The sequence below is a fragment of the Vanessa tameamea genome, chromosome 13, assembly GCF_037043105.1.
Source record: "Vanessa tameamea isolate UH-Manoa-2023 chromosome 13, ilVanTame1 primary haplotype, whole genome shotgun sequence".
In the NCBI taxonomy this organism is placed as follows: Eukaryota; Metazoa; Arthropoda; class Insecta; order Lepidoptera; family Nymphalidae; genus Vanessa; species Vanessa tameamea.
In genome coordinates, this window is record NC_087321.1 from 9,254,170 (window position 1) to 9,282,166 (window position 27,997).

At 33.2% G+C, this 27,997-nt stretch overlaps 1 protein-coding gene across 6 annotated transcripts; it reads left to right on the forward strand.

Moving 5' to 3' along the window:
- Window positions 1–24: 24 nt before the first annotated feature.
- Window positions 25–27,997, forward strand: LOC113403443 (huntington interacting protein related 1). 6 transcript variants are annotated; one of them, XM_026643984.2, is made up of 25 exons: window positions 25–345; window positions 12,752–12,842; window positions 16,273–16,383; window positions 16,861–17,013; window positions 17,132–17,289; window positions 17,472–17,533; window positions 18,265–18,442; window positions 18,530–18,650; window positions 19,164–19,271; window positions 19,692–19,780; window positions 20,089–20,185; window positions 20,264–20,327; window positions 20,782–20,891; window positions 21,291–21,391; window positions 21,516–21,924; window positions 22,238–23,011; window positions 23,221–23,562; window positions 24,041–24,191; window positions 24,411–24,565; window positions 24,875–24,995; window positions 25,505–25,731; window positions 25,809–26,050; window positions 26,172–26,401; window positions 26,483–26,640; window positions 26,992–27,997. In XM_026643984.2, the coding sequence occupies exons 2-25, from the start codon at window positions 12,807–12,809 to the stop codon at window positions 27,019–27,021; spliced, it is 4,227 nt and encodes a 1,408-aa protein (XP_026499769.2). In that variant the 5' UTR covers window positions 25–345; window positions 12,752–12,806; the 3' UTR covers window positions 27,022–27,997. The 6 variants fall into 6 exon arrangements, with proteins under 6 accessions (XP_026499769.2, XP_026499768.2, XP_026499771.2 ...); XM_026643985.2 differs by lacking the exon at window positions 25–345 and adding an exon at window positions 1,593–1,686; XM_026643983.2 differs by lacking the exon at window positions 12,752–12,842.

A 27,997-nucleotide genomic window follows, 5' to 3' on the forward strand; every position in this document is an offset into this window, starting at 1 on the left:
AAATAAATAATAGTTTTTATTAGTAACTCTTTGTGGATTGACGTCTGGAGTTATCTTGTCCTCAAAATTGTCAAATATACGTGTTTTTTTTTAAATAATAGTAAATAAATAATTAGTTATATAGTAAATTTTTAGTGATTCTATGTACGCAGTGTTCAATATTTAAAAATTATCAGTAACTTAAACAATATAACATCCAATCTAAATCTGTGGTCCTTGATTATAACTATTTCGTAGGTGTATTTTGCATGTGCAGTTCATATGGCGTCATTATCACTACCACGAGTACTACAATTGAAGAAGAACAGCTTGGATGCTGAGCGTGAGCAGTTCGAAAAGTTTCAGGTAAGAGAACTTACTAAAGTACTAAAAATATGTTTGGTAAAATTATTACAAAGTATACATTTTAGAACGAAATGTTGATCATTACTTTAACATCAACACGTCTATTTAAAATATTTAATAATATAGCATTAATTGTATACAAAGATAAAGTTTACCGACTTTATTAAGTGATTTGTAACTTACACATTTATTATATTATATTTAATGTGAATTTCACTATTTTCATGCATATATACTACATTGAAATATAGTTGGATATTTCATATTAGTAATATGCAAAAATTCTTAAGGAAGTATTATTGGTAAATAGGATCACTAATAAGTCAAGTTGACTCAGCTGCCTAATACCACAATGAACTTATATGACAAAAAATCCTCTATTCATTGAAAGAATATTGCTGATCAAGGTAACATAAAATTAATTTTAAAATAATTGTAACACATATGTACTTATAATATAACATATTAAATGAATAAAGTTTCACTTTTTATTTTCCATATGATTGTTGTTCTAACATATTTATTAAAGGAAACCATAATTCAAAGCATATTCTTGTTAATTGTTTTAACATACAGGCTGAATTAATAACCTTCGTTTTGGTTTCGCTGTAGCTGTGTGAAAATTTTACAAAATGTGTATCCAATTTATACTTATTTTTATATTACTATTTTATTACTATTAAATTATAAGAATTCCCTTTTCGTTCACAGAACCTATAAAAATCATTTATAATGTATGTATGATTGTTTGTGGTAATTATTTGTTCTTTAAAGTATATAAGTGTGGCAACAATATCATGACATAGTTACTTTTGTTACAACACTGCATTACGTCAATCTAATTCTCACTTGTGTATACAAACAATGTAGTTTACCAGCTGCTTATGTAAACAAATAATCTGCAGGCTACACTTTGTACATAGTCTTACAATTATTATCACTTTCGATTATTACTTTGTATGCTAAGCAATTAATTGAAGTTTTGAGTTGATAAAAATGGTACTTTTTGTTATAATTCATTTCAAAATTATTTTTAGTATATATAATAAATTTAAGAGCAATTTCTTATTCTGACATAAAGTCTACCTAATTTTGTTAATTAATTATACTTATGGGACTAAATGTAAAAGGTAGAACATGTCGCCTGTATAATGATTACGATTTCGATATATGATTATATATATGTTTTTATCTTTTAATAGATAATAGCTAAAACGAAGCACATGATAACTTATCTATCGGGCTTTGTCCGTTTCACCTCAGTTGTGATTCATCTATGTTAACAATACATGCATATATTGAAGTTGTCTTTATAAGCTCATTGTTTGATTTAAAATTAAGGTGAGTGTTTTAAATATAGCTTAACCCATGCATAGTGTAAATGAACCGCGAGAATATTACGAGTGCTCATCTCCGGTCTTCTCTGGATTCATTGTATGACGGCTTTTAAGAGTCCTACTTATTTCTATAATAGCAATCAATAATGCTTACTTCTTACCGTATATGTTAAAACTATTGTATATACGTAGTTTTTATACAATATGTATAACTAGAGTTTCCATCGTCAGTATTTCGCGGTATTTTCTTTTTTGAATCGGTGGTCATTTAAAGTTCACTACCAATAAATGAGTTTCATTTGATTACTAGTTTTATTTTTAAATACGTCATCTACACATGTACGAAAAGATAGCGTATAGTTTAGTGTATATTTGCCGTCTCTAAATATCGTAATGTTGCAGATTTCCTCTTATTTGGCAAATATAACAACATTCGATGCAAATCTTGTTCTAGTAATTTGCATTTCGTTTGTATGCTCTAAAATATCGTTTTGTGTTGGAAAGCCGGTACTGGTCAGACGACGTGATTGTTATCTTCCGCCCACAACACTACGTTTATTATATCTGCCCCCGTTATGTTTTCATGCTCAATGAATTTATGAATGCCAGATTCTTAAATTATTTTACCTTCGTTGAATTCAACAACTATTTCCATACCTACTCATAAAGAATACTGTTCTCGTTGTACGTTTGCGATGTTATGGTATATCATTTTGAAACATTTTTTTTATTCTCACCCGGTACCAAGTAGGTATCGTTTGACATAACTTAGTCTAGGATACGTGTAAGTTCATCATTCATGCCTATGGTTAATACATTACTGAGTATATTTCCATTCACGTATTTATCTCAAATTATTCATGCGTCAATAATTATTATTTGATGAATCGAAAAACAAACAAAGTCACTTATAAATACTAAATCTGTATTAGTATATAATATTACCTTTTTGAAAAACAAACAAATAAAGTTTTTAATATTTATACAATAATAGTAACTTAATTCATTTATAATTATCCAACCCAGAAGATCTTACTTTCATGGGTCCAAACCGACATACGTTACCAAGTCTTTTTTTTTACACTTTGATAACATATTATCCTAAATATATAGTTATAATTAAGTAATTTTGCACGTTTACTGTTTTACCTCGGGTACATCGCTCTTTTAAGTTTATCACGATAAATACTTACCTAAAGAGCTAAACGTAGGCACTTGAATACCTATAATCATATAAAGTATATTTCAATAGATAAAATGTTATAATAAACAATAATACTAGTCTTATAAAAAGATAGATAAGTTTAATTATTTTAAAGTACATACTAATTTGTTACTTGCGTTTTATTCATGAATAAATCCATTTTATACTACCGAGTGTAATCATTACGTGGGAACATTTATATCAGGACGAGAGAGCCGGATAAAAGAGTAGTTCTGCAAATTTTTTATGGCAAAACGAAGTACACATTAACTTCGTGAGTTGAACATTGTTTTTATTTTATAAATAGCTACTAGTATTACCATTGAAAGATATGTCAGTTAATTAAATGATATTAAATAAATAAAAAACAACTGGCATGTAGTGGAGTTTTACGTATAAATATAAAGCTTGAGTCGAGTTATAGTATTCGTAACAAGTCTCTGCATTTTATCAGTAAAAACTTACGTATATTTTTTTATGTTATCCTGAACATGTTAAATATTTTCTTCCCTTTGAATTGATTATGAGATTAATAAATCGGGACAGTAGTTTATTTTATGTCAATAACATTATCAAGAGCCGAGATGGCAAAGTGTGCCGAGATGGCACGCGTGCATCTTAACCGATGATTACGGGTTCAAACACAGGCAAGCAGCATGAATTTTCATGTGCCTTATTTGTGTTTATAATTCATCTCGTGCTCGGCGGTGAAGGAAAACATCGTGGGAAAACCTGCATGTGTCTAATTTCAACGAAATTCTGCCACATGTGTATCCACCAACCCGCATTGGAGCAGCGTGGTGGAATATGTTCCAAACCTTCTCCGCAAAAGGGAGAGGAGGCCTTAGTCCAGCAGTAGGAAGTTTACAGGTTTTTAATGTAAAATTCAAAATAAAAAAAAAAACCATTATCAATTATGTTTCTCAGCGTTCGGTCTTTATATAATATTTATGTACTTACTTCACCTGCGCATGAGTCACAATACGCATCTTATTTAGACTCGAGACGTATTCAGATACAACTCGATTGTTCCAAGCATGTGCATAATTTATCAAGACGGATATTTACTGGACCTTGTAATTAATGGCAGTTTTGATTATAGTAACTTTATATAATAATCGTTATTATATTTTAGTTATTAATAGGATCGAAGGGAGTTGAGTAATCTTGTGACGGAGCTGCAAACTAAGGACCTTTTTAAAAAAACTCGTTAACAACAGAGGCAGCCTGAACATCAAATTCTGAGGTTCACGGACACAGGAGAGGATATCTGGGGATATCTTTGTATATTCGGATATTTTCTCATTTCATTGTATATTGAAAGAGCAACTTGATTTCGAATATTCTTCAAAAATTCACCTGTTTATACTTAGAAAACGTATATTTTCGTAATTGGTTACAGTATTTGATACATATGCATATTTATACATGAAGGAAATTGCAAGTACTTGTCGACAATTGTACGTGTTTGGCGATAATTTGCGTAGGTAATTTTACAGTCAATGAAAGAAAACATAAACAATACATTTCATAGTTAAATAAGTGTCCTTATAATGAGAGCAGTTATTTTGACGTTTCATGCAGGTTGAGGTCGTGAGACTATTTCTTCACTTGTAAACGTGAGTATTATAATAATCCGACGTAAAGTCGGTTATTCGACTCTAACAGTAAACAATGTACCGTAAATGGATTTATTCCTTGGTCACAATATAGTATTTTCATACAAAATAAAAACACACATTTAAAAAATTCCTACTTGTCCTGGTGATATTTTAAACCTTAACTAATATTCAGCGTATAAAATAACGTAGTATTAACTAAAACAAGGAAATGCATATTGTTTTGAAATTTTATACTAACCACCGTCTTTAAGCGCAGATTTAACCCAATTCTTTAAGTGGTTTAGCATAATTCCGTAAGGTTTCCGACCTTGGCGTATTGCAAGCTATTCCCACGGTAAAAAAGAAAGTGCTGTGTATGCGTTACTGTTCTCGTTTAACGACTGGCCGAAGTTTTCTCGTCTAACTACTACTTTCCATCGCATTTTCGTTTACAATGTATTTGCTTATTCAATTCAATTTAAACGATGTCAAATGAACATAATAAATATAAGAAGGTAAATATCGAAAAGACTCTCTTTTAGGAAGAGATTAGTATATAAATGTATGTTATGAAGGTAGTCTAGCAAATTGGCATTGGCTAAGTTGCCACTGCTAGTAATATAAACTACTCCATTCACTCATTCATTCATCTAATGTTTCGCCCATACCGAGATAAGATGTAACGGTCCTTGACTTGCAATTTCACTGGTCATTCTAGACTCAAGTCGAGTGGATAATTTGTGTCACTGTATCAACCTCATTATATTATACGCAAATACTCTAAATGAGTAGTTTACCTTTAATGGTTTCCGTTATATCGAACGAGTAGTGTTTCATAAATCATTCATTATAAATATAAAATATAATTTATAGTAAACGCGAATTTTTTGGGGAAATTCGTTAATTCTCTGTCGCCTGCTCTTTGAAGGTATAGCTTGAGCTCTGACTTAAAAATGACACACAAACATTGTTTGATCCTATGTACTAAATGTCCTAATTAGTGAACATCCCTTAGATACTCGTAAGATCGTTATTTAGGTCGTGAATTATCTCTGTTGCCGTATATATATATATGTATATTTTAAGCGAAATTACTATTGACTAATCCTAATAGAATTGTCATTTACTTTTATAATCTTTTTAAAATAGCAATGTGTATAATTCCTTCGATGTATATAATATTTTTTATTATAAATTTTTGTTCATTATCTTTTTTTCTTTTATTCTGATATTGTAAATAACTATATGTTTCCATTAAATAAATATCTTCGTTGTTTACTATTCGCATCAAGTTTGATTTGTACCTACCGATCTGAGATCTCCCGGACGATGGGCATAGGAAATGATGCGAAGGGCAATCACCGCTGGACGTCCTCATCCGCACTCATCTCGTGTCCAATCCACATACAATACATGTACTCTGATAAAATTGGAAATTAGCTATAAATAAAATTTAGTTTACCTTTTTTTCAGACGTAATTTATTCTAATTTTGCGCTTCCATTTAGAAAGAAAACATTTTTGTTGTATTTACTACGATATTATTATAATGTATATTGTACGTTACGTACAATACGATCGTATTTCTTCAAAATATTGTATTATTCGTTGTAGGTATTACGAAATATTCTATAAACTTTTAGATATTTTATTCATCATCATCGTGGGTAGTTGAAAATTTCGTACAACTTAAATTAATAGGTAAATCATTTAAATGTAGAATGTATGAGAAAAAACAAAGCATTTTTCTCGTTTTCAGTTTTTAGTATCTGTAATAACTTAAATCTTAGAAATTAATGAGAAATAATTGAATCGTATTTCTAAAGTAGCTTTTTTTTATATACATTGCTAAATGTTTTTATTCATATTTATAAAAAAATAAACAGTACGTTAATAAAAACACTTTTATCATAGAGCCTTGCCAAGCGAATCACGTAGTGTTGTACCGCAAATAATGCTATCACTATCGATAATCCTCCAAATAAGTAAACTAAAAAAAAAAAAAGTTACAGATATTTACAATTTATGACAGAAACGGGAAACAAGACGAAGAATAATTTATGTGTTTTTCAAAAATTGTTTATGAGTATATACAAAAAGATTTTTTTAAATATATAATATATCCGACACATGATTGGAGTGAGCAGGATTGTACGTCTTATTGTGTAGTGATCATTTCCAAAACGAGGCATGTGTAACTAAGGTTTTGAGTTCCCTGTGCATTTTTTTTTTCATTACATTGGTTGACTGACGTTTCCGGTAGAAAATACAGTAGTAGAATAAATAACTGATGATTAGGTACAGACCTGGAACGTAGACGGTTTTGCACGTAGGCCTAATATCGGTACAACCTACCGCCGGTATTATCTATCGAGAGTTATGCAACACTGGCATCATGTGCCGTTACGTCGCTACGCATAATTTAACGTTGCTGATTTTTTTTTCTTCATTGTAACAGGTTGTCGGTCGAATAGAATGTAACCGATAATATAATATAACACAAGAACAATCAGTGCGTAAAATGATAGTATTTTTTTGCAATCAAACATATTTTATGTTTATTTTTAATCTTTAAATGTCTTATGCTGTAATTTTTGTTACTTTAATAATTTGTTATATCATATTTGTTACTTTAATAGTTGTTATGTACTCACAATTAATTAAGTTTAAAGTAAGTTATTTTCTAATAGCATGCGCTAACATAACATCGCTATGATATTTTCAAATATAACGAAGTCATAAATATATAATTAGCCGAGATGGCCCAGTGGTTAGAATGCGTGCATCTTAACCGGTGATTTCGGGTTCAAACCCAGTCAAGCACCACTAAATTTTCATGTGCTTAATTTGTGTTTATAATTCATCTCGTACTCGTAATTTCACGAAATTCAGCAACGTGTGTATGCCACCAACTCGCATTGGAGCAGCGTGGTGGAATATGCTCCAAACTTCCCCTCAAAGGGAGAGGAGGCCCAGCAGTGATATATTTACAGGCTGTTAATGTAATGTAAATATATAATGAGACTGTCATTATACGTGGCGTGATATTTAATAATTACCTAAATAAATAAGCTATTTGATGAATAGGTACTGAAAGTTATAAGATCTCATTACCAATGTCATTGAGCGTTCGTAAGTTCGCTCATTGCCTCCTTACCAACAACGGAAGACTAGACTGCATTGTGTAAATACAATACGCCTATTTCTTTACGACTTCGTTTTCCCCTTCGTATTGATAAAATCTAAATTGTCTTCCTTTATTATTTTATACTTTTTATTGATCATCGTTCATTTAGTGCTGTACATATAAAATTAATTAACAATTAATTGTTAGTCTGTGCTATTGTAATTTTATATAGTTTATTCAAACCACAAAAGATAAAAGCTAGATAAACAACATTTGATTCGAATTGATGGATTTAATTCGTTGACAGCTTGAACAAACTGTGATATTCATTATGAATTTTCCAATTAGTTGCGTTTTGAAGTTCGACGAAGATGTTATTGGAACTTGGAAGTAATATTTAAGTGAATGTTAGTAGTTAAGTGGTATAGTGTTGTGTTATAAAGATAAATTAATCAAGAAATGTTAGTGGCAAACAATGTAGCCGCGATACTAGCATAAATCTGAGAATTGTTTATATTCATTCTTTCGTAGTGTTCACCCTGACACCGAGGACGTCAAAAGTACGAACGCAACCCCATTTAATATTGAAGGTGAAGCATGCAAACATCTGCTCGCTATATATGTGTACGTCATTTATGGGTTGCCCAAACAAAAAATATCACTGTATTTAGATCAGCAAATAATATTTTCATGGCAGTAAAGCAAAGTTCAACAAAAAAAAAAAATCTAAAATTATTGATTTTTAAAAAGCGCGTAGGCTACCTACTTTTATTTTATATAATATAAATAATAATATATTTAGTAATAAAAAAACTCTTATTTAGAGTCAACTTTATGAAATTTTCGAATGTATATACATATTAATATTATTGGGATTCAACTATTGTTGGGAATCGTCAATAGTACTTTACTGTTAACTTTACTTTAAGTACTTCCTTGTTATTTCCAATTTAACTAAAATAAACGACACTATTATGAAATATATCTAATCTATTTCTAAATAACTTACTTGAGGTATGCAAGTCATTGTATTTTTTTACTTTTCAGAAATAGTGTCATCACCGATAAAAAGCCATGACTTATGACATTAGATGGAGGTCGTACCTTACATTTGATAAGTGAATTTGTAAGACATACTTACACTTCACGATTTTTTTATGCAACATTGAATCTGTACTTTATTTAGATTAGTCGGTATCGGACGCTATTTATTGAAGTTATAACTTGTCAATGTTAATTATTTGAAGACGCGTAACCTTAGAAGTTTTTAATGGATTTTAATTAAATTCAATAAATAATCATAGCTTATACAAAGCTGGTATTAAAACGTTTCTCTGATACCCCTCATTAAAAGGGTTCGAAAATAGTTAAGTCTTCTTCTTTAAGTACGTCGACTTGAATGAAGTCGAATATACATAACGCTCAGTCCTATAGTAGTTACATAATTAGCGTATGTAACTTATAAAATGTATCGCCACTGTTCATTCGCGTTAATACCGCATTAGTAAAATGTTCTTGCGAATATTTACGTGGGTTACAAATAAATTTTCGTCGTTTTATATTAAGAAATAGGAATTTATTGTAAAAGAACGTCACACAACTTTTTCCTATCGTTCTGGTAGCATTCGAATAACACGTCAGAAGAATTATTTATCTTAGAATCGTAAGTAACGAATTCAATCCAATCCAATTTTTCGTATCTTCGTATGATTGAATCGACCTAATTTTTCATCTCCTGTGATGTAATGCGCTGATCGGATAGACCATATGTGAATCTTCCTCCAATAATACTTTCAATTCCGTGTCTTCGTATAATTTCGGCCCTCCACTACAGTCATCGTCTTCCATGACAAACTCACTCTTTTTAAACTCCTGAATCCACTCACGACAACTTATCTCACTTAAAGCAGCCTCATCATATAGTTCTAGAAGCAATTGATTTGTCTTAGCTTTCAGATTTCTTCAATTTAAAAATTTCCGCAAATTACGCTTAATCGGCGATTTTTTATTATATTATTTATTTATATTTTTTAATGTAAAACGGGATCACATATATTTCAAGGATATTTATTACAGGTTGACTAAATTTACGATGTTACATTACACATACAGAAATTTCTCCACAACCTCTTGTCAAACGGCAAAATTTTATTTGTGTATATTCTTAATGAGGTATCTGTCATGGTGTGGGTGTTAATCCAGTAGGTGTTAGAGACTTTCCATCTAAAGAACGTTACAAGCTTTAGTATTATTAATAATGGCCACTGATGGAAAGCAATTTCTATGTAATGCTCAGAACGAAACAGTAAAGTTCTAACGGCAGTTAAATTACGTTACACGCGTAGCAAACGCATGTAACTTAACAACGTGAGTACATTCCATTAAACAAATCATGGTAATAACAATATGTTGAATACAACGGTTTATGTGTCTATCATTGCTAGCATCTACAATAATAAGCAATCTTATATCTGTGGAAGTCGTTTGTTTGAAAGACAATTAAAAATAAACAAAAGGTTGTTTGTGAAATGTGCACCATTGTCGCCGTATTAATAATGCACCGGAAGTGACACCTTCTAGTTGTTGCTTTGTCCGTTTAAATATTATTTTTGCATTTTCACACATTACACCCTAGTAGTATTACCTAGAAGTAGTAGTATTATCAGTACCGATTACACAAGTGTCCTGTACACGTCAGAAGTCACTCTTGTCGTCACATCACTAATTAACTATTTTATTTATTAATGAACTTAATTATAACAACATACACAAAAAAAACATCATAGCACAGGATATGCCTAAAAGTTAACAGAGTGCATATGGCCTATTTCAACCACAAGAGAAGTAAAGAGAAGAGAATTATAAACATTTGACAACGAATTGATGCAATATTATTGGTTATCGAGAGCTTGACTAAACTCTGATTTGCATTTTGAATGTCGACGAAGCTGTTATCATATAATATCATAATCAAAGTACTGTTTAAAGCAAAGCTATTACCTAATCGCATGGAGAATGAAAATCTAAGGTTGTCTTTTGTTTTGTGACAAAAACACGGCTATAAGAATTAAATAATAGAGTAGTATGCATGTAGGCCATAGCAAAATTAAAAAAAGAACAACTAACATAATATATTCGATCCAGGAAGCTCTATATAATACCTATATAGATAAAATGTTTGTGAGATAAAAAGTCCACGCAATTGTTACAACACTAAACATGTGTATAAACAAAACGAGTGACGGGCTGCGGCCTACGGATGAGATCGTAAAGTGATGTTTCCGGATTTAATTGTAACTGTCGGCCGCCGACACGAGAACCTAGTTTAGGCACATTGTCAATTTTAAATTGTACTATAATAATAACACACTTTTTTTTTTAAAACTAACTTGGTATATAACCAAAGTTAAAAAAGTCTATAGGCCGAGGCATATAGATTGATACCATGGCCATAAAACGTTTTGAAAAATATTAAAAAAAATAGTTTTTACTAGTGTAAATGTTAACAGTAGTTTAGTTGTGTAATAACTTTTAGTTGTATAATTTTGTTATGTAAATATCAACCTCGAAACATATATACTTAGATATTCATGAATCCGTACGTCCGCTCATGATACCCAGTACTATGAATTCAATTTATTTAGCATTCATTCATAAGCTTTGTTTACATTGATTACATTTTCTATGCAGAAGATAACAGTTTAATTCATAACATGGTAATATATTTATTGTTAAATACATACAAAATATGATTTAAATAAGTAGATATAAATTAAAAAAAATAGCAAATGAATAATGCCTGTCTTTTTTATGGTATAGGTAGGCGGGCATGGAAATGGGCCACCTGATGGTAAGCAGTCACCACCGCCCATAGACAATGGCGCCGTAAGAAATATTAACCATTCCTTACATCGCCAATACGCCAACGACCTTGGGAACTAAGCTGTTAAATGTCACTTGTCTGGAATTGTAGCAAGAATGCTAGCAGCATATGAATCGTAATTACGATTCCCTGGTAGAAAAAAAGCCCTTCCCCACCAGTGGAGGCAATAAGACAGGATGTAACATATGTTATATTTTATCATTTTTTTGCCTATTAAGCAGTCATCGCCGTGTTTTAATTGCAAGCGATAAAAAGTATTATTTGGGATTAGAAAAATTCGCGGAAATGACATCGCCGAACAGTCTTTCTGAAAAAGGTCCAGTATTCCTCCCCAAATACTACAATTAATATTTAATAATAATGATATTGTGAACACATAACATTTTAATTCTAAAAATTTGTCCTTGAAATTCTGAAGAAACAAAATAGGACGTACTTTTTTTAGTATCTTTTTTTCTAACATAATATAATATTTTTTTATTTGTTACAGGTAATACAGCCGTCTTTTTAAAGTAAGATTGTAATAGATCAGGTGAAACAGTTTCTCTAGCGCTGTCGTTACATAAATGCAGTTATTACATTAATCGCATTGACCTATAACGGGACCGACGTGGTTCCACTGCTTTACATATAGAATATAGATTACATAGATCGTATGACATGAACATATCCATGATGAAATGTGTTGAAATATTTAAAAAAAATGCATGATATTCCTAATTTTACTAATTTAATTTTTCTCATTAAACCTGCAACTATCAGACTTTTTACATTATTTACATAACGCCATTATGCCTTACAAAAGAAGTCCAGAGACACCATAGATGTCTGAGTAGACACAAACCTTAAAAAAAAATAAAGATTGAAAAGTAATTATTATTGATGTTAGTTTATTTTACTTGATGGTAGGGCCACTCAGCAATACTTAGTACCTACTGTTGTGTTCCGGTTTGTAGGGTGATTTAGCCAGTGTACAGGATTAATTTGGCGCTAATATGGCCAGTGGTAACCACTTACCATCAGGTGGCACATTTGCATTTCCACCACCAATATTACAAAAAAAAATGAAATTACCTGTGTACACATATAAATGTAATTAATATTGATACTAAATAATTAGTTGTTATTAAATTCCATCGGTAATAAGACATGTTTCTAGTATAACATAAATGGGAAGGTCTCTGGGTGGAATCGTTTTGTGCGTAATGGCCCTAACACTAACTGGACTAACTCTCCTCGCCAAATCTCATTTCAGCCTAGTACAGCACTTACTAATGCATGCTGAGTTCGTGTTGCACTAACACCTTGCTATGGCCAATCCTACAGAAAAACGCTTTCACCAGCTGGTAAGTTTAATTATATAGATAGTAGCAAAATTTAGAAATGTCGAAACATTTATATAATTTAATTATCTTATCCAATTATCTGTATTAATCATCGTATCTGTCGTTACTGTTCACAAGGAGCTGATCATTTTTGAGTCACGATTAACAACAGCAAGCCTTTATAGTCGTTGCTAAACTTATAGCAGTACATGTGGATAAAGATTGCTTATGTATTATGTATATAATTCGGATGCGATATGTGAATTCATAATTGACGAAAGGCTTTTTATTGAGATGTTTTTGAATTATGACTCGTTGGCAATTTTATAATACAAAAGCAAAACGTAAACGTAAGTATTTTCTTTTTACTCTTTGCTGATGTCGAAATTCAGAAACCGATATCTTCGATTAAATTTCCAGACGTTTTGACTATTGGACGATATGCTTATTGAATTAAAATTCATATTCAAATAACTCATGAACGCCTCCTCTGCCATCCTCATGGTGTCAAAAATTAACTCTTAACACAATCTTAACGTTAACTTTTCACAAAAATAAACATCTTATTGTTAGTGATTCATTTTGCATTAACAGAATTTATTTTGCATTGTTTCTTGGTAAGTAAATGAACAAAATTGACATCAAAAGTTTGACTCATCAATTGAATCTGTGCAAATAAACGCTGTTGAATCTCTTGGTGATTTTTTTCTTCGTTTCTTTTTTTTGTTCGATGCACTGTTTAAGCTTTGTATATAAATATTTTGAATCTAAGTAAAATGACATCTCACGTTAGAGCTTTTATTTTCATATACATATAAAGTATTTCTTATTATTAAAACTGAAGATATTTTTACTTTGAACTCGCTAATAACAAGACGTACCAGTGCGATTTGAAAAATATTTTAGCGCTACTAAAAATAAGTTTATTAAAAAGGTTTACTATGCTAATACTATACTCCAAAGGCAGAAAGAGTAAATAAAAACAAAAATCAAATTTACAAATTGCATACGATTGCTAATAACTCAGCTATATTATAGTCTTATAATATAGTGGTATCCCGCAGCTTCTGCCGTGAAAGAGTAACAAACAGTTATTTTCACATTTATAATATTAGTATAGATATATAAATCAATAACAGCAAAATCCTGTTTGGTATACCTTTATGTTTAATATTATTATTCCACCTAACTACATACTTACATATACTTACTTAAATTTTACTCTACATGTTCATTCCGAACGCCATCTTTTCATGGCTAAAGAAAATACGATCCATGATAGCACGTCAATTCAAGGTCAAAGTTGCTTGTTTATTTTGTCTCGGCTTCAACTAGACGAGACCAATGAGGTAGAGCGAGTACATTTAAATTAGATACTTAACAATATAAAGTTTGAAAGATTGAACGCGTTTTTTCGAGAAACTATATTTTTTGTTTGGAAACATATTAAGTCAAATATTTTGCTTTAAGTTCCTTATTGATACAGCAATAAATTAACGTTACGACCTTACAAGAATACGAAATTGTGTCATAATCAACAATGAATCAGGCAAACCGTACTGGTATTTCGATAACAAGATGCACTTTGTTATATACAAATCATCACGTAAATGTAAGAGGCGTGTATAATCCAATTTAACGCCGGTAATACCCATGTGGGCCTTATACATCTATTCGTAGTAGTCATTTAAACTGAAGACGTGCATCGTGACTTTAATTTACTTTTTTATTTTATTTTACTATGGCAAATAAATGTTCCTGCTATTTGTAATTTTATTGTTATACTTTGCGTGTAGCACGGCATTTAATTAGGTCTAGGGGGTCACACTTAGTAAACGTGCACGGTGCAGGTATTCCTTACACGTAAACACGTGAATGTTGACGTCATACGGAATGATTAATTAGTGTAGAATTTGTAACGGATACTTGTATAGAAATGAATAATATATAATATGATAAATTAACCTTTGGTTGGAAGGTAATATATTTATATATATCATAATATACTTAAATATATTACCTTCCAACCATTTTCCTCCAATCTGGGCATCCACCTATTCAAAATTACAATATGTTGTAATTTCGAATAGGTGGATGCCCAGATTATATGATAAGAATGGTAAACAGATGATTGCTAATCTTTTAAAATTATGTTGTAGATAACACTGACATGAGTCAGTTCATGAAATTTTTTTTTCAAGGAATTATTTCTTTCGAGTATAGGTATGGTACATATTCAATATTTACTTGATAATATTTGAAGTTTAATCATGATTGAAGTTTGATCATCTTTTACAAATACATGAACTCTAATGTATTAATAATCGTAAATAATAGTATCAATAATACTTACGATAAGATCAATGCAAAAATGAAAAAAGTGATTAAGGTGACGAAGTAGGTATGCAACGAGCAAGTCGAGTGTACAAATACACTCCCGGTAATGTTAAAATTTATTGGTTTAATTCTATTAAATTAATCATACCGATATAATCATAAATATTTCTATTCTCAAATGTATTACTAAATAAATAAACGCCAGTTCGTGGTCTCAGGCAAAACTATAGGCAACTATAGACAATCACATAGAGATTTTACATGGTGGTAGGGCTTTGTGCAAGCCATTCTGGGTAGATTTATTCTACTATAATGATTTGAATGGTAAATGAGTCAGTGTACAATTACCAGGGTAGGTGGCGCATCGGCGATGTAAGGAATAGTTAATATTTTTTATCTATACCAATCTATTGGCAATGGTGGCCACTTACTATCAAGTGGGCCATTCTTTCTTCCGCCTGTCTATGCAAAAAAATAAAAAAATACCGTATAAAAATTAACGTTTCTTAAATTTTTAATTAATGTTATACATTATATATAAGAATACCAACACTGCGTTTCGTGTATAATATTCATTATACCTTTTTGTCGGCCAGAGCCAGAGCCAGAGGGTGTTGACATTGATTTTATTTAGAATTTTGTTCCCGTGCTGTTGGTAGAAATAAGATTCACGATCAACGCGAAGTAAACACGTGCGTGTTTTATTTTGGATTCCAAGATTCATCGCATACGTGTACATTTTAAGACTGCATTTATATTCTTACAATGCCTTTTGTGATAATCATAAAATCGGAATTATTATTTTACTATTAATTGCAGCGATACTTGTTAAAAATTGGTTATTGAACTTTAACTTGCTTGCTACTTTTCATCACAATTATAAAAATCGCCTGAAAAATCCTTATGTTTAAAATCCGTGTACTTGTGAAATACATAATAATTTTACGCCCCTTAAATCGAGTTTACAAAAAAATATCTTTGGTTTTATTGTATGCATATATTTTCATATTGTTACCACAATATTGGGTTTCTGTAGAAGGCATTTTATTACTGTTAAATATATTCTTAATTTCACACTATTATTTTATAGTATATAAAATTATTATGATTCCAGACATTAGCCATCCAGAAGGCCATAAACTCCAACGAGACCCCAGTTAAAGAGAAACATGTACGAAGCACGATCATCGGTACTTTTCAAGAGCAGAGTGCGGTCACCTACTGGGTATGATTTTTTTTGCCTTTAAAGATAATTAGGTCTCAAAAAAATTATGAAGTCTTCATTTTGCCTAAAAATGTATCTTAACTGATCTCTTGAAGGTACCATAAATATATATGACAGGGAAGACAGGAGTTTGAAAGATGTTGATTGATAATATTTTCTATAAGATTAATAGGAAAAGGTATATAGGGTTAACAATGTCAATGAATGAATACCATAACTTTTATTCATGACGGACATTCCATTACCTGAGTTGTCAAACTGTTCTCCAGTATTTTTTTTACAATGATTAGGTTCGATATTTATGTCTTGATGATTTATTATAAACATGAAATAATCTTACTTGTAATTATTGTCAGAATATGACATATGTATGACTTATGTATATGAAAGTTTATAGGTGATAGAAATTGGCCACGTCTTACAGAGTTTCATAACGGTGTGGTATTAAAATGTTTATTAAAGTTTATGATTTGCTAGATGGTGGCGATCAGGCTACCCCTGCAGGATAACAGGATCGTGTCGTGGAAATTCTGCCACGTGACACACAAACTGCTCCGCGAGGGTCACCCGGCATGTCTCGATGACTCCCAGCGTCATATCGGGATGATCGAGAATCTTGGCAAATTGTGGGTACGATCATTGTTTTTCTTTATATATTTTCTAATATTCTATCGTGGGTGTTGTAGATTTTATAATGTAAAATATAAAATAATACACAAAAATACTAATTATCTTTTGTTTTTCGTAGGTTCATCTTCGTGAAGGCTATGGAAGATTAATACACTTGTATAGTAACTTATTGGTTACCAAGTTGAAATTCCACGCGCGTAATCCACGTTTTCCTGGTAACATGCTCTTGACGGCCGATGAATTGGATGCGATCGCTGAAAACGACGTCAATAATTAGTGAGTTACAAAAAACATATTTACCCGGGTACCAGTAGATTTATAGATATAGATATTAGATATAGGTTTGTTTACAAGGTGTATGTATGAGGATAATTTTTATACCTACATTTTGAATATAGTGCGTTGGCTGTATTGGAGTGTAATCACTTATCATCAACTAAATAAACTTTTATTTTCAGTTTCCAACTATGCGTCGAGTTGTTCGATTATATGGAAGACATACTCAGTCTCCAAGCTGCAGGTTTGTGGGACTAATTATAATTTTATTCGTGGATGTAAAATCGATTATAAATTCTACAGTTTATTATTTAATATACAATCGTGTGAACACGAGTTGGTTTTAGTCGTTCAACTACAATATCCAATTCATTTGAACGTTTGCACAGATTTTAATTTGATTCGATAAAGTTTCGATGTTTCAACTTTTGCTAATTCGAGTCTGATTTAATTATTTATTAGACTTTATACACCTGCCCTGCGTTAGATAAAAATTATTTCATGTGTTTATTTATAGATGGCGATAGAAAAGCTAAGAGTAGGTACTAACTAAAGAGATTTAGGTGCATATTCTTCGTTCCATTCTAATTGAGAACTCATAATGTATATTTACAACAACGGTAATATCGATTATTTTGATAAAGTCAGTGAAATTGTGTAATAATTTTAAATAAGATAATTCAAAGTTCGCAATGTCATAAAAGCTAAAACCATACAGATAGTGTTTATGTTAATAGACGTCATTTGTTGGCATGGCCCATTTTAATCATCGAGAAATGCTTGAAGACGATCCCCGCCCTGGGCGGCCGATTTCTATGGACTCTCGATTTGTATGGACCTTTTTCGTGTTGTTTTTCGTTAGTTTCTATTGACAGTCGGTCTCATGCATTAAACGAGGTATCAAAGCCTGCGCGTACTTTTCCAATTAAAGAATGAACGTACGCGATAATCTATACGATGCGCCGGTGTCCGCAGTGTTCGACAGCCTGGGCAACGCGCGCGCCAACTCCATGACGGCGAGCGGGCAGTGCCGCCTGGCCGCGCTCATCCCGTGCGCGCAGGACTCCTCGCACATCTACGACTGCAACGTGCGGCTGCTGTTCCGCCTGCACGCCGCGCTGCCGCCCGACGTGCTGGCCGGCCACCGCGAGAGGTGGCTGCCGCTGTTCTATTGCTGCCCCGCTGCCCACGTTCGTTCTGTGGACCCGCGATACTAAATGCGGCGCTTCTTTTTCAACAGATTTCGACAGCAATTCAAAAATTTGAGCTCCTTCTACAAACATGCAAGCAGCCTGCAGTACTATCGGAACTTATTGACGCTGCCGGTACTGCCTTCGAATCCGCCTAACTTCTTGCTTCAGGTACCAGTATACGCTTTATATGTATGCCTACTGCAAATGCCTAATATTTTCCATCGTCGCTGAGAACGAGGCGAATTTAAAACACTTAAACTAGAATTCTTCAGTTTAGATTCAGATTCTATGATTTGTACTAGCTTGGTTCTTGGCATTTGATTTCATCGTCTTTATTAAGATATAATAGACTATTAAATACAATTAGATTTAATCTGATATTGTGTCTTGATGTGATACGTGACGCCTGATCGATCCACGGCCTCCTCTCTTTGGTGAATTTTATTACAACATGCTTTAATTATTTCGATTTTTATCTGACACACGCAGAATTCTCAACATTGCATTTCTTCACCTCTAAACACGAGATGAATGAGCACTACTTAGTTAATACGGGATTAATTTGTGTTTATAAATTATCCCGTAAACGTTAAGAAACAAATAAGGCTATAACTCCTTCGTAAGTGGAAAATGTAAGCATCAATTCATTTAATTTTTTTACTCATTATAACCCCGTTCCAGAGTGACTTCGGTACATACGTAACCCCAGTGGTGTCTATACCAGAGCAACCTCAGGACGAAGTGGACACTGTGGGATCCCTTATCGACACATCCGATACCATAAGCCAGGTATTATTAAACAGGATATTATCGTACTTCCCTTGAGAAATCAATACAAGCGTGTACGTTTCTAAATGCACCTCCGTGAGGAGGAGTTAGATTAGTAAAACAAAACAATAGTTAAATTCAGTTTATGTATGTCTCAATTTGCTACATAGTTTTTTCATAAATGATTATAACCCCAATAAATTCCATTCTACATACGATATCTCCAACTCGGTCGGGTGTCTCAAGAATTCAGTGTCTTTTTTATTTATGAAAATTTTTGTAAAACTTTAGTGGTGTTTTTTGATTATGGTTTGATTTTGAAGATAACGTAAAAACTCAGATTCAGAACTTACAGTAATAATCTGCCCCTATCATAAACCTTACAAAGGAAGTGGTTAGTGCAAGAAATCAAAGATACAGTGTGTGTGTGTGTGTGTCCAGCGGGCGAGCCCCGAGCGGCCGGAGCCCGACCCCATCGTGGAGCGCGACCGCCTCATCGACCATCTGCAGAACGAGCTCAAGAGGATGAGGTGCGTGCCAAGCGCATCGCGTTCCGCTTATACCAAGTTGTATTTTTTGTAACCGATGGTTTTGGTGTCGACGACTCTCCGGCTAGCCTGCCTGAATACTGGTAGTCACGCTTTCATGGCATTTGATGCGTAAGCTATTCGAGTGCTTTGAGCTCTTGTGATAGAGTGCACAGAATTCCTTCGTTTAACACCAAGTCCCGCTCATCTGTATTCGTAAACGATATTGCTTTACTTGACCGCTCGTGACAAATAAAATTTAAAAACAACATTATGTTAAAAGGTTAGTGATCAAAATAATTCATGTTCAGGCTAGAAGTGTCGCAGATAATACAAGAGAGGAACACGATGCTGGGATCCATGAGAGAGCACTGTACGAGGTTGGAGTCGCAGCTGCGCGCGACCAGAGTAACGCTGTGCCATTTTAACGTGACGTAAGTTTTCGAATACTACGACACACAACTAAATACAATCTTATTGTTTCAGAATGAGCTCGAAGAGGAAAAACAGAAAATGGATATTATGTCAGTCGAAACGCCGGAAATTAAAAGTATGTGTATAAAATTATATTTTACAGTTAAATTAACCACTTCTATATCCCACAGAGAATAAAAATATCCACTCTAAATTGTTTACCTCAGCAGTTATAGAATATATTAATAGTTACTTTAACTATAATAAATATTATCTAAATATATCAAAAAAGATAAATTAATCAAGGGAATAACTGATTGGTGTCAAAGACAATGCAAAATAATAAAAGGACGTCGTAGGGTGGAAGACGACATAAAAAGAATAGCAGGCAGGAGAAGAAATACACAAGACCGCACTTTGTCGCAAGCATTAGGGGAGGCCTACGCTGGGAAGCAGGACAATATTGCCCAAACTGTTATGTGGTCTATATTAACATTTAGTATTTAAGAAACAAATGTAGTATGTAAAATTGTTAAATAAATGCTATTATTATTGTTATTAAATATATCACATTTTTTTATGTTTCATAGAAAAACTGACACAGACTGAAGAAAAAGCGAAGATATTAGATGAGAAATTTCAGAAGTTAAAGGGTGCTTATACTCAGCTACGGGAAGAACACATCGCATTGATTAGACAGGTTAATGCTTTGATTTATAAATATTCATACTATAGACAAGTTAGTGTTAAGTATTTAAACAGATTTAGATTTACATAATTTTTATTTATATATATTATTACTTATCAATGTATTTTACCGCATATCTTTTATATATAATTATATAAGTATTACTATCTATTAATCAGTATGTGTGGACATATTATATACATAAATACACAGTAACACCACCTAACTAACATCATTTTTCAAATATCCTAACCCAAAAGTTGTTTAATAGAAATCGCTAGTCAGTAAAAGGACAATCTTTTGTAGTAAATTTAATGTTTCTATATACTATATGTTTGTATATTATGTCTTTATTTTCTGTAATATGGTGTACAATAAAGAATATAAATAAAATAAATTATTTTGTTTTAGAAAGCCGAGGTCGACAAAAACGCGTCAAGCTTAAGAGCGGCCGCTGCGCAACATGAAAGTGCGAAAACAATGTTGCAGCAACAGCTGAATGATCGAATGAAGTACGTCACTATCGCTACTCTATAACTTCACAATCCGCTTAAGTAACAGTTAAACAAATCCTTCAAAAAACTTCACATTGGTTTTAAAATAAGTGTTCCCCTTTAAAGTGATTCATTGTTTTAGAGATGTCGAACTACTCCAGCAGAGTGCTTCATCGAGCGAAGAAATCGAAGCTTACAAATTAGAACTGACAAATCTTAGAACCGAACTCGAACAAGCAAGGCAGAAAGAAGTCGAACTAGAGACTCTAAGAGCATCGATGGAAGCTTTAGAAATTGAACATACGACCGCTACCACCGAACTCGAAGTGAAACTTACAGCGGTGACGACCGAACTGAGAGAAGTTACGGAAAACAATGAAAAAATTAAACAAGAAATAAGTGAAAAAGACGTCGAGTACAGTAAAGTCAGAGAGGAGTTGATATGTCTCCGACAAAAGAGTGGGGATGAGTATAAAAAAGCAGTTGAGGAGAGGGAAGATGCGTTGAAACAGCTTGCCGAACTTCAACAGCAGTATCAACATGAGAAACAGGTCAGCAGCTTTTCGTTAGTGTATATTTAATTTCCACAAAGTGCATGCATTGTTTTCATAGTATTATTAACTGTAGTATCTTATATATGTATTCCAAATGATTACTATCTTGGAAGGTGAGTGTATTTTTACATAGTGTAGTGGTATCTAGGGGTATAGTCTATTTACTGGCCTTCCGTTATTTATGCTAACGCATGTATAATATGATATGCTGTATATAATAAAGTAACCTGTCAATTAAAAATAGTACATTTATATTGCTTTAGATAACACTGCATGTCCTAATATTTGATAAAACGTTTATTTTCAATAGGAGCAAGTTAATAATACTAACAATTTACAAGCCGATTTAGAAACATTTAAAATGAAACTAAATGAAACACAAAGTAATTTCGAGCGCCAATGTAGCAAATTAGATGAAGAGTTGTCTGACAAAAATCAAGAATTTGAAAGTATTTTAAAGAAAAAAGAAATTGAAATTGAAGAGGCTGTCAGTAAACTTACTTTATTACAAAATAGTATTGAAAGTATTAAAAGTAATAATGATGAAGTAATTAGAAACCAGGCAGATGAGATCAATGGTCTTAAAACAATGATCAACGAAATGACGCGTAATAAAGAAACATCGGAAAAGTTAATTGTAGATTTGGAGAAACAAGTTGTGACATTAAATAATAAACTTGAAGAAGAATATCTTGAGAAATCCAAATTAACAAATGATCTAACTGAACGAAGTATAGAGGTTTCAGATCTACAAAACAAAATTAAATGTTTATTAGAAACTCTTAATAATAAAGATACTCTAATAAAAGAAATTGAAGATTTAAAAGACAAGGAATCAAAAGATCAACTTACAAGAGTTGAACATCTAGAAGAATCTATTCAATCAAAGGATAATATAATAGATAAACTTACTTTACAATATCAAGAACTGTCTTCAAGATTTGAGGAAAAAATCATAGAAATCGATACTATTAAAAATGACTATATGAACGAGAAGAAATCTTTGGAAAGTCGACTTGAACAATTGTCTCTTGTAAATGACAAAACGGTAGCTGAGCGAGATATCTTAATTTCTGAAAAACAGGTTTGTGTTCATTCATTTGCTATATCAAATAGTAAGTACCGGCTTTAACCAAAAATATCGTGTCGAAGGTAATTAGTCAAACAATGCTAATTGCTCTTTCAAATGTCAAATCAAATATATCAGAAACCGATAAATCATTCCTAAAGTAAACAACGTATTACGTTTATTGTGTACATTAAAATTGTTATATAAGTGTAATGTGTTATCAGGATCTTGAATCTATTGTGATGGAATTGAAGGATATACAAATAAAGTCACGTGATCAGATTGATCAAGCTTTAAAAACAAATACTGAATTGGAAGCAACATTTAAACAAGAGATAGAAAATATAAAATTACAATATGAATCTACGAATTCTGAAAAAGACAACGAAATAAAAATATTAACTGAGAATTTGGAACGCAATGAAGTCAATTTTAACAACATTAACCTTTCACAAACGGAAGAACTAAATAAATATAAAACACAAATAGAAGATCTTGAACAATTACGAATGAAAGAAAGAGAGGAATATACGCGTACTATTTCTGAAACAGAATCTAAAGTTCAGGTTAGACTTACTGGTGACTGGTGTTTGTTGTGTTTTTATTATCAAACAAAATGCTTTGGTGGTGGATAAACATTTATAATTACGAAATGGATACATATTTTCTTAATTTATAAAATCGTCGAAGATGTAAAATTCAGAAAATAAAAAAAAAAACTTTTGCAATTTTGTTGGTACTTGTTCATCTCAATACTGTTCTATCTCATAACTTCATCGTCGTTTCTTCGAAATTTGTTATACTTTGTCTTATGTATTATAAACCTTTTGTCATATTTCGTGTAATCTAAGCTTACTTGTGGTTTTAATATATCTTCTTAGAAATTAGTTGCATGATATCTAATGGCATGTTTTATTTTCCGACTACGCTCTATCTCTGCATCTCTACAAATATCTGCATGTGGAATACTTCTGGTGCCCTATTATTATACTTTTCGGACTGGACGTCGACGGCGCTACGTTAAGTATATTCTTGATTAAATAGTTGATTGAAGCTAGATTAGAGCATACTGAAAACGAACGACTGAACGCCGAGTGTGAATTGCAGGACTTGTTGCAACAAAATACAATCCTGGAAGCAGACATGGGCTCGCTCAAAATACAGTTGGAAGAAGCTAAGCTGGCCGTCAAGAAACGTAAGTCGTTTTTTCGTGAGACAGTCTTATTTTTCTTAGCGTATTACTCTTTGCTATTATTATAAAAAATTCTTTCTTTTCTTTATAGTATAATTCAGTTATAGTTATCGATTTTTTGTCGCCTAATGTTAAAGCAACAGCAATTGATGTAGAAAGATTACAATTTTTTCTCTAAACTTCATTTTTATATGCCTGGCATTTGATTTTTTTTCTTTTCAGAGACATCTAAATTAGTGTCCTGTGCCGGTGAAACCGCATTAGAGGTGATGAACGGAGCACTATCTGCTTTTGAAAACTCGAATGCTCAAGATGCAAATAACCTAGCGGCGGAATTAGCTATCAAGGCATTGGAGGAGCTCACCGATAACGCGAGGGTTAGTTCTTATAAATTAATTTTGCAATTCACTTATACCATTGGATAAACTCCCTCATATGAGGGATATATATTCTACTGCAAGACAGCAATGCTTATTGTAATTATGCTTCGAATTGACGGGTGATGAGCTAGTATAACTACAGACCATGACATCTTAGTTCCCAGGGTTGGTTGCGCAAGGCGATAAAAGGAATCGATAATATTTTTTGCAACTCTAATATCTATTGGCAGTGGTGACCACTTACTACCAGGTGGACCATTTGCCTTTATACCACAAAAACGGCTAATGTCGCATGATATGTTTTAGATTGAAGGCAAAGAAGAAGACGTAGCAAAATGTGCAATTTTCGCAGCTCACAACGCGGCAAAGCTTTCCGCTTACATCGCAGATCTATCCAACATTACCACAGACATCGACCTGTCAGATAGTAAGTTTATCTTCGTTGGTATTCTATTCTCAATAAGAATGTGACTGACCGATTACGATAAAAATCGTACTTTTTCCTTTCTTGTAATCCAATCCAATCCAAGGGACCGCAAATCTGACGGGAGAGATTTCATGCGCAAGATAAACTGTTTAAAATGATTGCAAATATGCTATTGTGAATTTTTTAGAAGATAACATTTTTTTTAGTAGCCCTACTCCGCGTTTTAAGCTCAGAATTTTAGGATCATTTTATAATCATAGGATATTATACCCTTACATTAGTTGCAACTGATATATATGCGAAACGACAATTATATGTAACGTAATAATGAGTAATTCTCCTCGTCTCCGTCATCCATGAATGTTTATGTTTACATTGTCAGATATAAATAAACAAGATCGCGTATTTTCCGAACTACGTCAATAGAACAAATTATTGCCGTATCGAGCATCCGACACAGTGGAAGCGAACTCGGACCTCCTTACAGTAGATATATTTTATTCACTTAGAACTGAACACGGAGTGCCGCGAAATGCTGACGTCGACGAAGCTGTGCCTCGAGGCGCTGTCGGGCGGCGCCGTGGAGGCGGCGGGCTGTGCGCAGGCGCGCGCCGCCGTGCAGAGCGTGCTGCTCGCCGCGCGGGGCGCCGACGCGCACGCCGCGCGCGCGCGCAGCGTGGACGACGAGCTCGCCGACATGGACCGCGCCATCGAGGCCGCCGCCGCGCAGATCGAGGCGAGTCGCGCGACTAGCCCAGTCGTTTTCACCTTCGTATATTATATATCTATATTGTAACATTTATGTCGTTACAGAAAATGTTGGCAGCTAGTCGAGCCGGCGATACGGGCATTAAATTAGAAGTAAACGAGAAGATCCTGGACGCTTGCACTACGCTGATGGCCGCGGTCAAGATCCTCGTCCAGGATAGCAGGAAGCTCCAGAACGAACTGGGCGATCCGAAGACTCGCCAGAAAATGTATAGGCGAAATCCGCAGTGGTCGGAAGGTCTCATTTCTGCTTCGAAAGCGGTCGTATTCGCTGCCAAACTCTTGGTGTGAGTAAAGTTTTTTTTTTGTATAAATCATATTTTCATAATTTAGAGTTGCGCCTCAGTGATCTATATCTATCAATATACGGGGTCAAAGTATTATATGTATGGAATCTTTTATTGGCAGCACGTCGGCGGACGAGGCGGTGGGCGCTGCGGGGCGCGTGGAGGGCGTGTCGGCGGCGGCGCACGAGGTGGCGGCCAGCACGGCGCAGCTCGTGGCCGCGTCGCGCGCCAAGGCGCCGCCCGCGACGCCCGCGCTCTCCAGCCTCACCGCATCCTCGCGCGCCGTGGCCGCCGCCGCCGGCGCCGTCGTCGCCTCGGTGCGCGGCGCCTCCGCCCTCGTGCGCGACCAGGGTGAGTCCTCGTCCGCGCCGGACCGTGCGCGCCCCTCTAGTCGTAGCGTGCCAGTGAGCTAGATTGTTGTGTGTCGTACAGAGGCGCTAGACACGTCGGCGCTGTCGTTGACGGCCACGCGGCGGCTGGAGATGGAGAGCAAGGTGCGCGCGTTGGAGCTGGAGAGCGCGTTGGACGCGGAGCGCGCCCGCCTCGCCGCGCTGCGCAAGCGACACTACCACCTCGCGCAGCTGCATGAGGTGACAACGCGCTACATTTAATCGAATAAACCTATTTTTTCAAGTAGTGGTACAATTAAACTGAAAAATATCTGCTATAGTATTACCATACAGCCATTATCTTATCTATTAGATTAGATAGAATTTATTATGGTGTTCTAGGATATGACTTTCGTTACATTGGCATAACAGCTATACTATGTATATATACATTGGCATAAAACTATTCTATGGATACCTCTATGCCATCGAATGACATATTTATTGAGTTTGTTAGGATTTCCTTTCACATTCAGTGCAATGATTTTTAGCATCCAGCCAAGCAGTCAGTTTCATCAATCAGCCGGTAACGTTGTATTTTTCTTATTTCAGAATGGGAAAGTGACAAATGGAGAAGAATGAACATACCATGAAAAACATATAAAACTTACTTGTAATTGACATGACAAAATTTAAACATTTACAAAAACACTTTATTTTGACAAACATTCTAAAGATGCATTTAAACTGTTTACAACGATTTTTTTACCAAAAAAATTAATATAACTAAACTGCTCATAACATTTCATCGTAGTATGTAATTATTAACAAGAGTGAAAGTCTTCCTGTTGTAGAAGGCTCAATTTAAATTAGAAAAGGGTACTAAATAAAAAAATATATTAAAAGCACTTTCGAAAACTTTACGATTAAAATCATCCTTAATACACATTTAAGATTATCGTTTTTTATTTTTAAATATACCATTCCAAATGAAATCAATGCTGTTTATTTTTATAATTTACAAGAAAAAATAAGATATGAATTAAAATACATTTTGAATATCGAATGCATTTTAATAGAACGTAAATGTTCAGGCTTAGAACAAACTAAAAAATGTCATAATAAAATAAAACAGTTGCTTTTTATTAAATTTATAACGGACTCGTTATTTATTAATGACAATAAATTATTATAAACGTCTATTATGATTAAAACCAAACCACTAAATATTAAATGAAATTGTTACCTATTAAAAATATGCTAGTGGTGTTCTAAGTTTGTTCTTGCCGTGTCTTCAAATTAAGCTTTAAGAATGAGACTAAGTTATAGAATATGTGAAAATTACTTTTCTATGTACCTTCATGTATAATATAATCCTAACTCACTTGCTAATTATAATTAAATGTTTTATCAGTGTCTTTTCGTTTATAACATTACATGTAAATGTAATTACATAGAAACTTGTTTAAACCTATAAACTTCACTAATAATATATTATGAAAATCTACATTTGTATATGTAACGAGAATGGTGATGACATTGATGGAATTATTGTAGTCCTTAAGTGTTTTAATATTTATATACATATTGTGTTTACTAATAAAATGTCTACAAATTA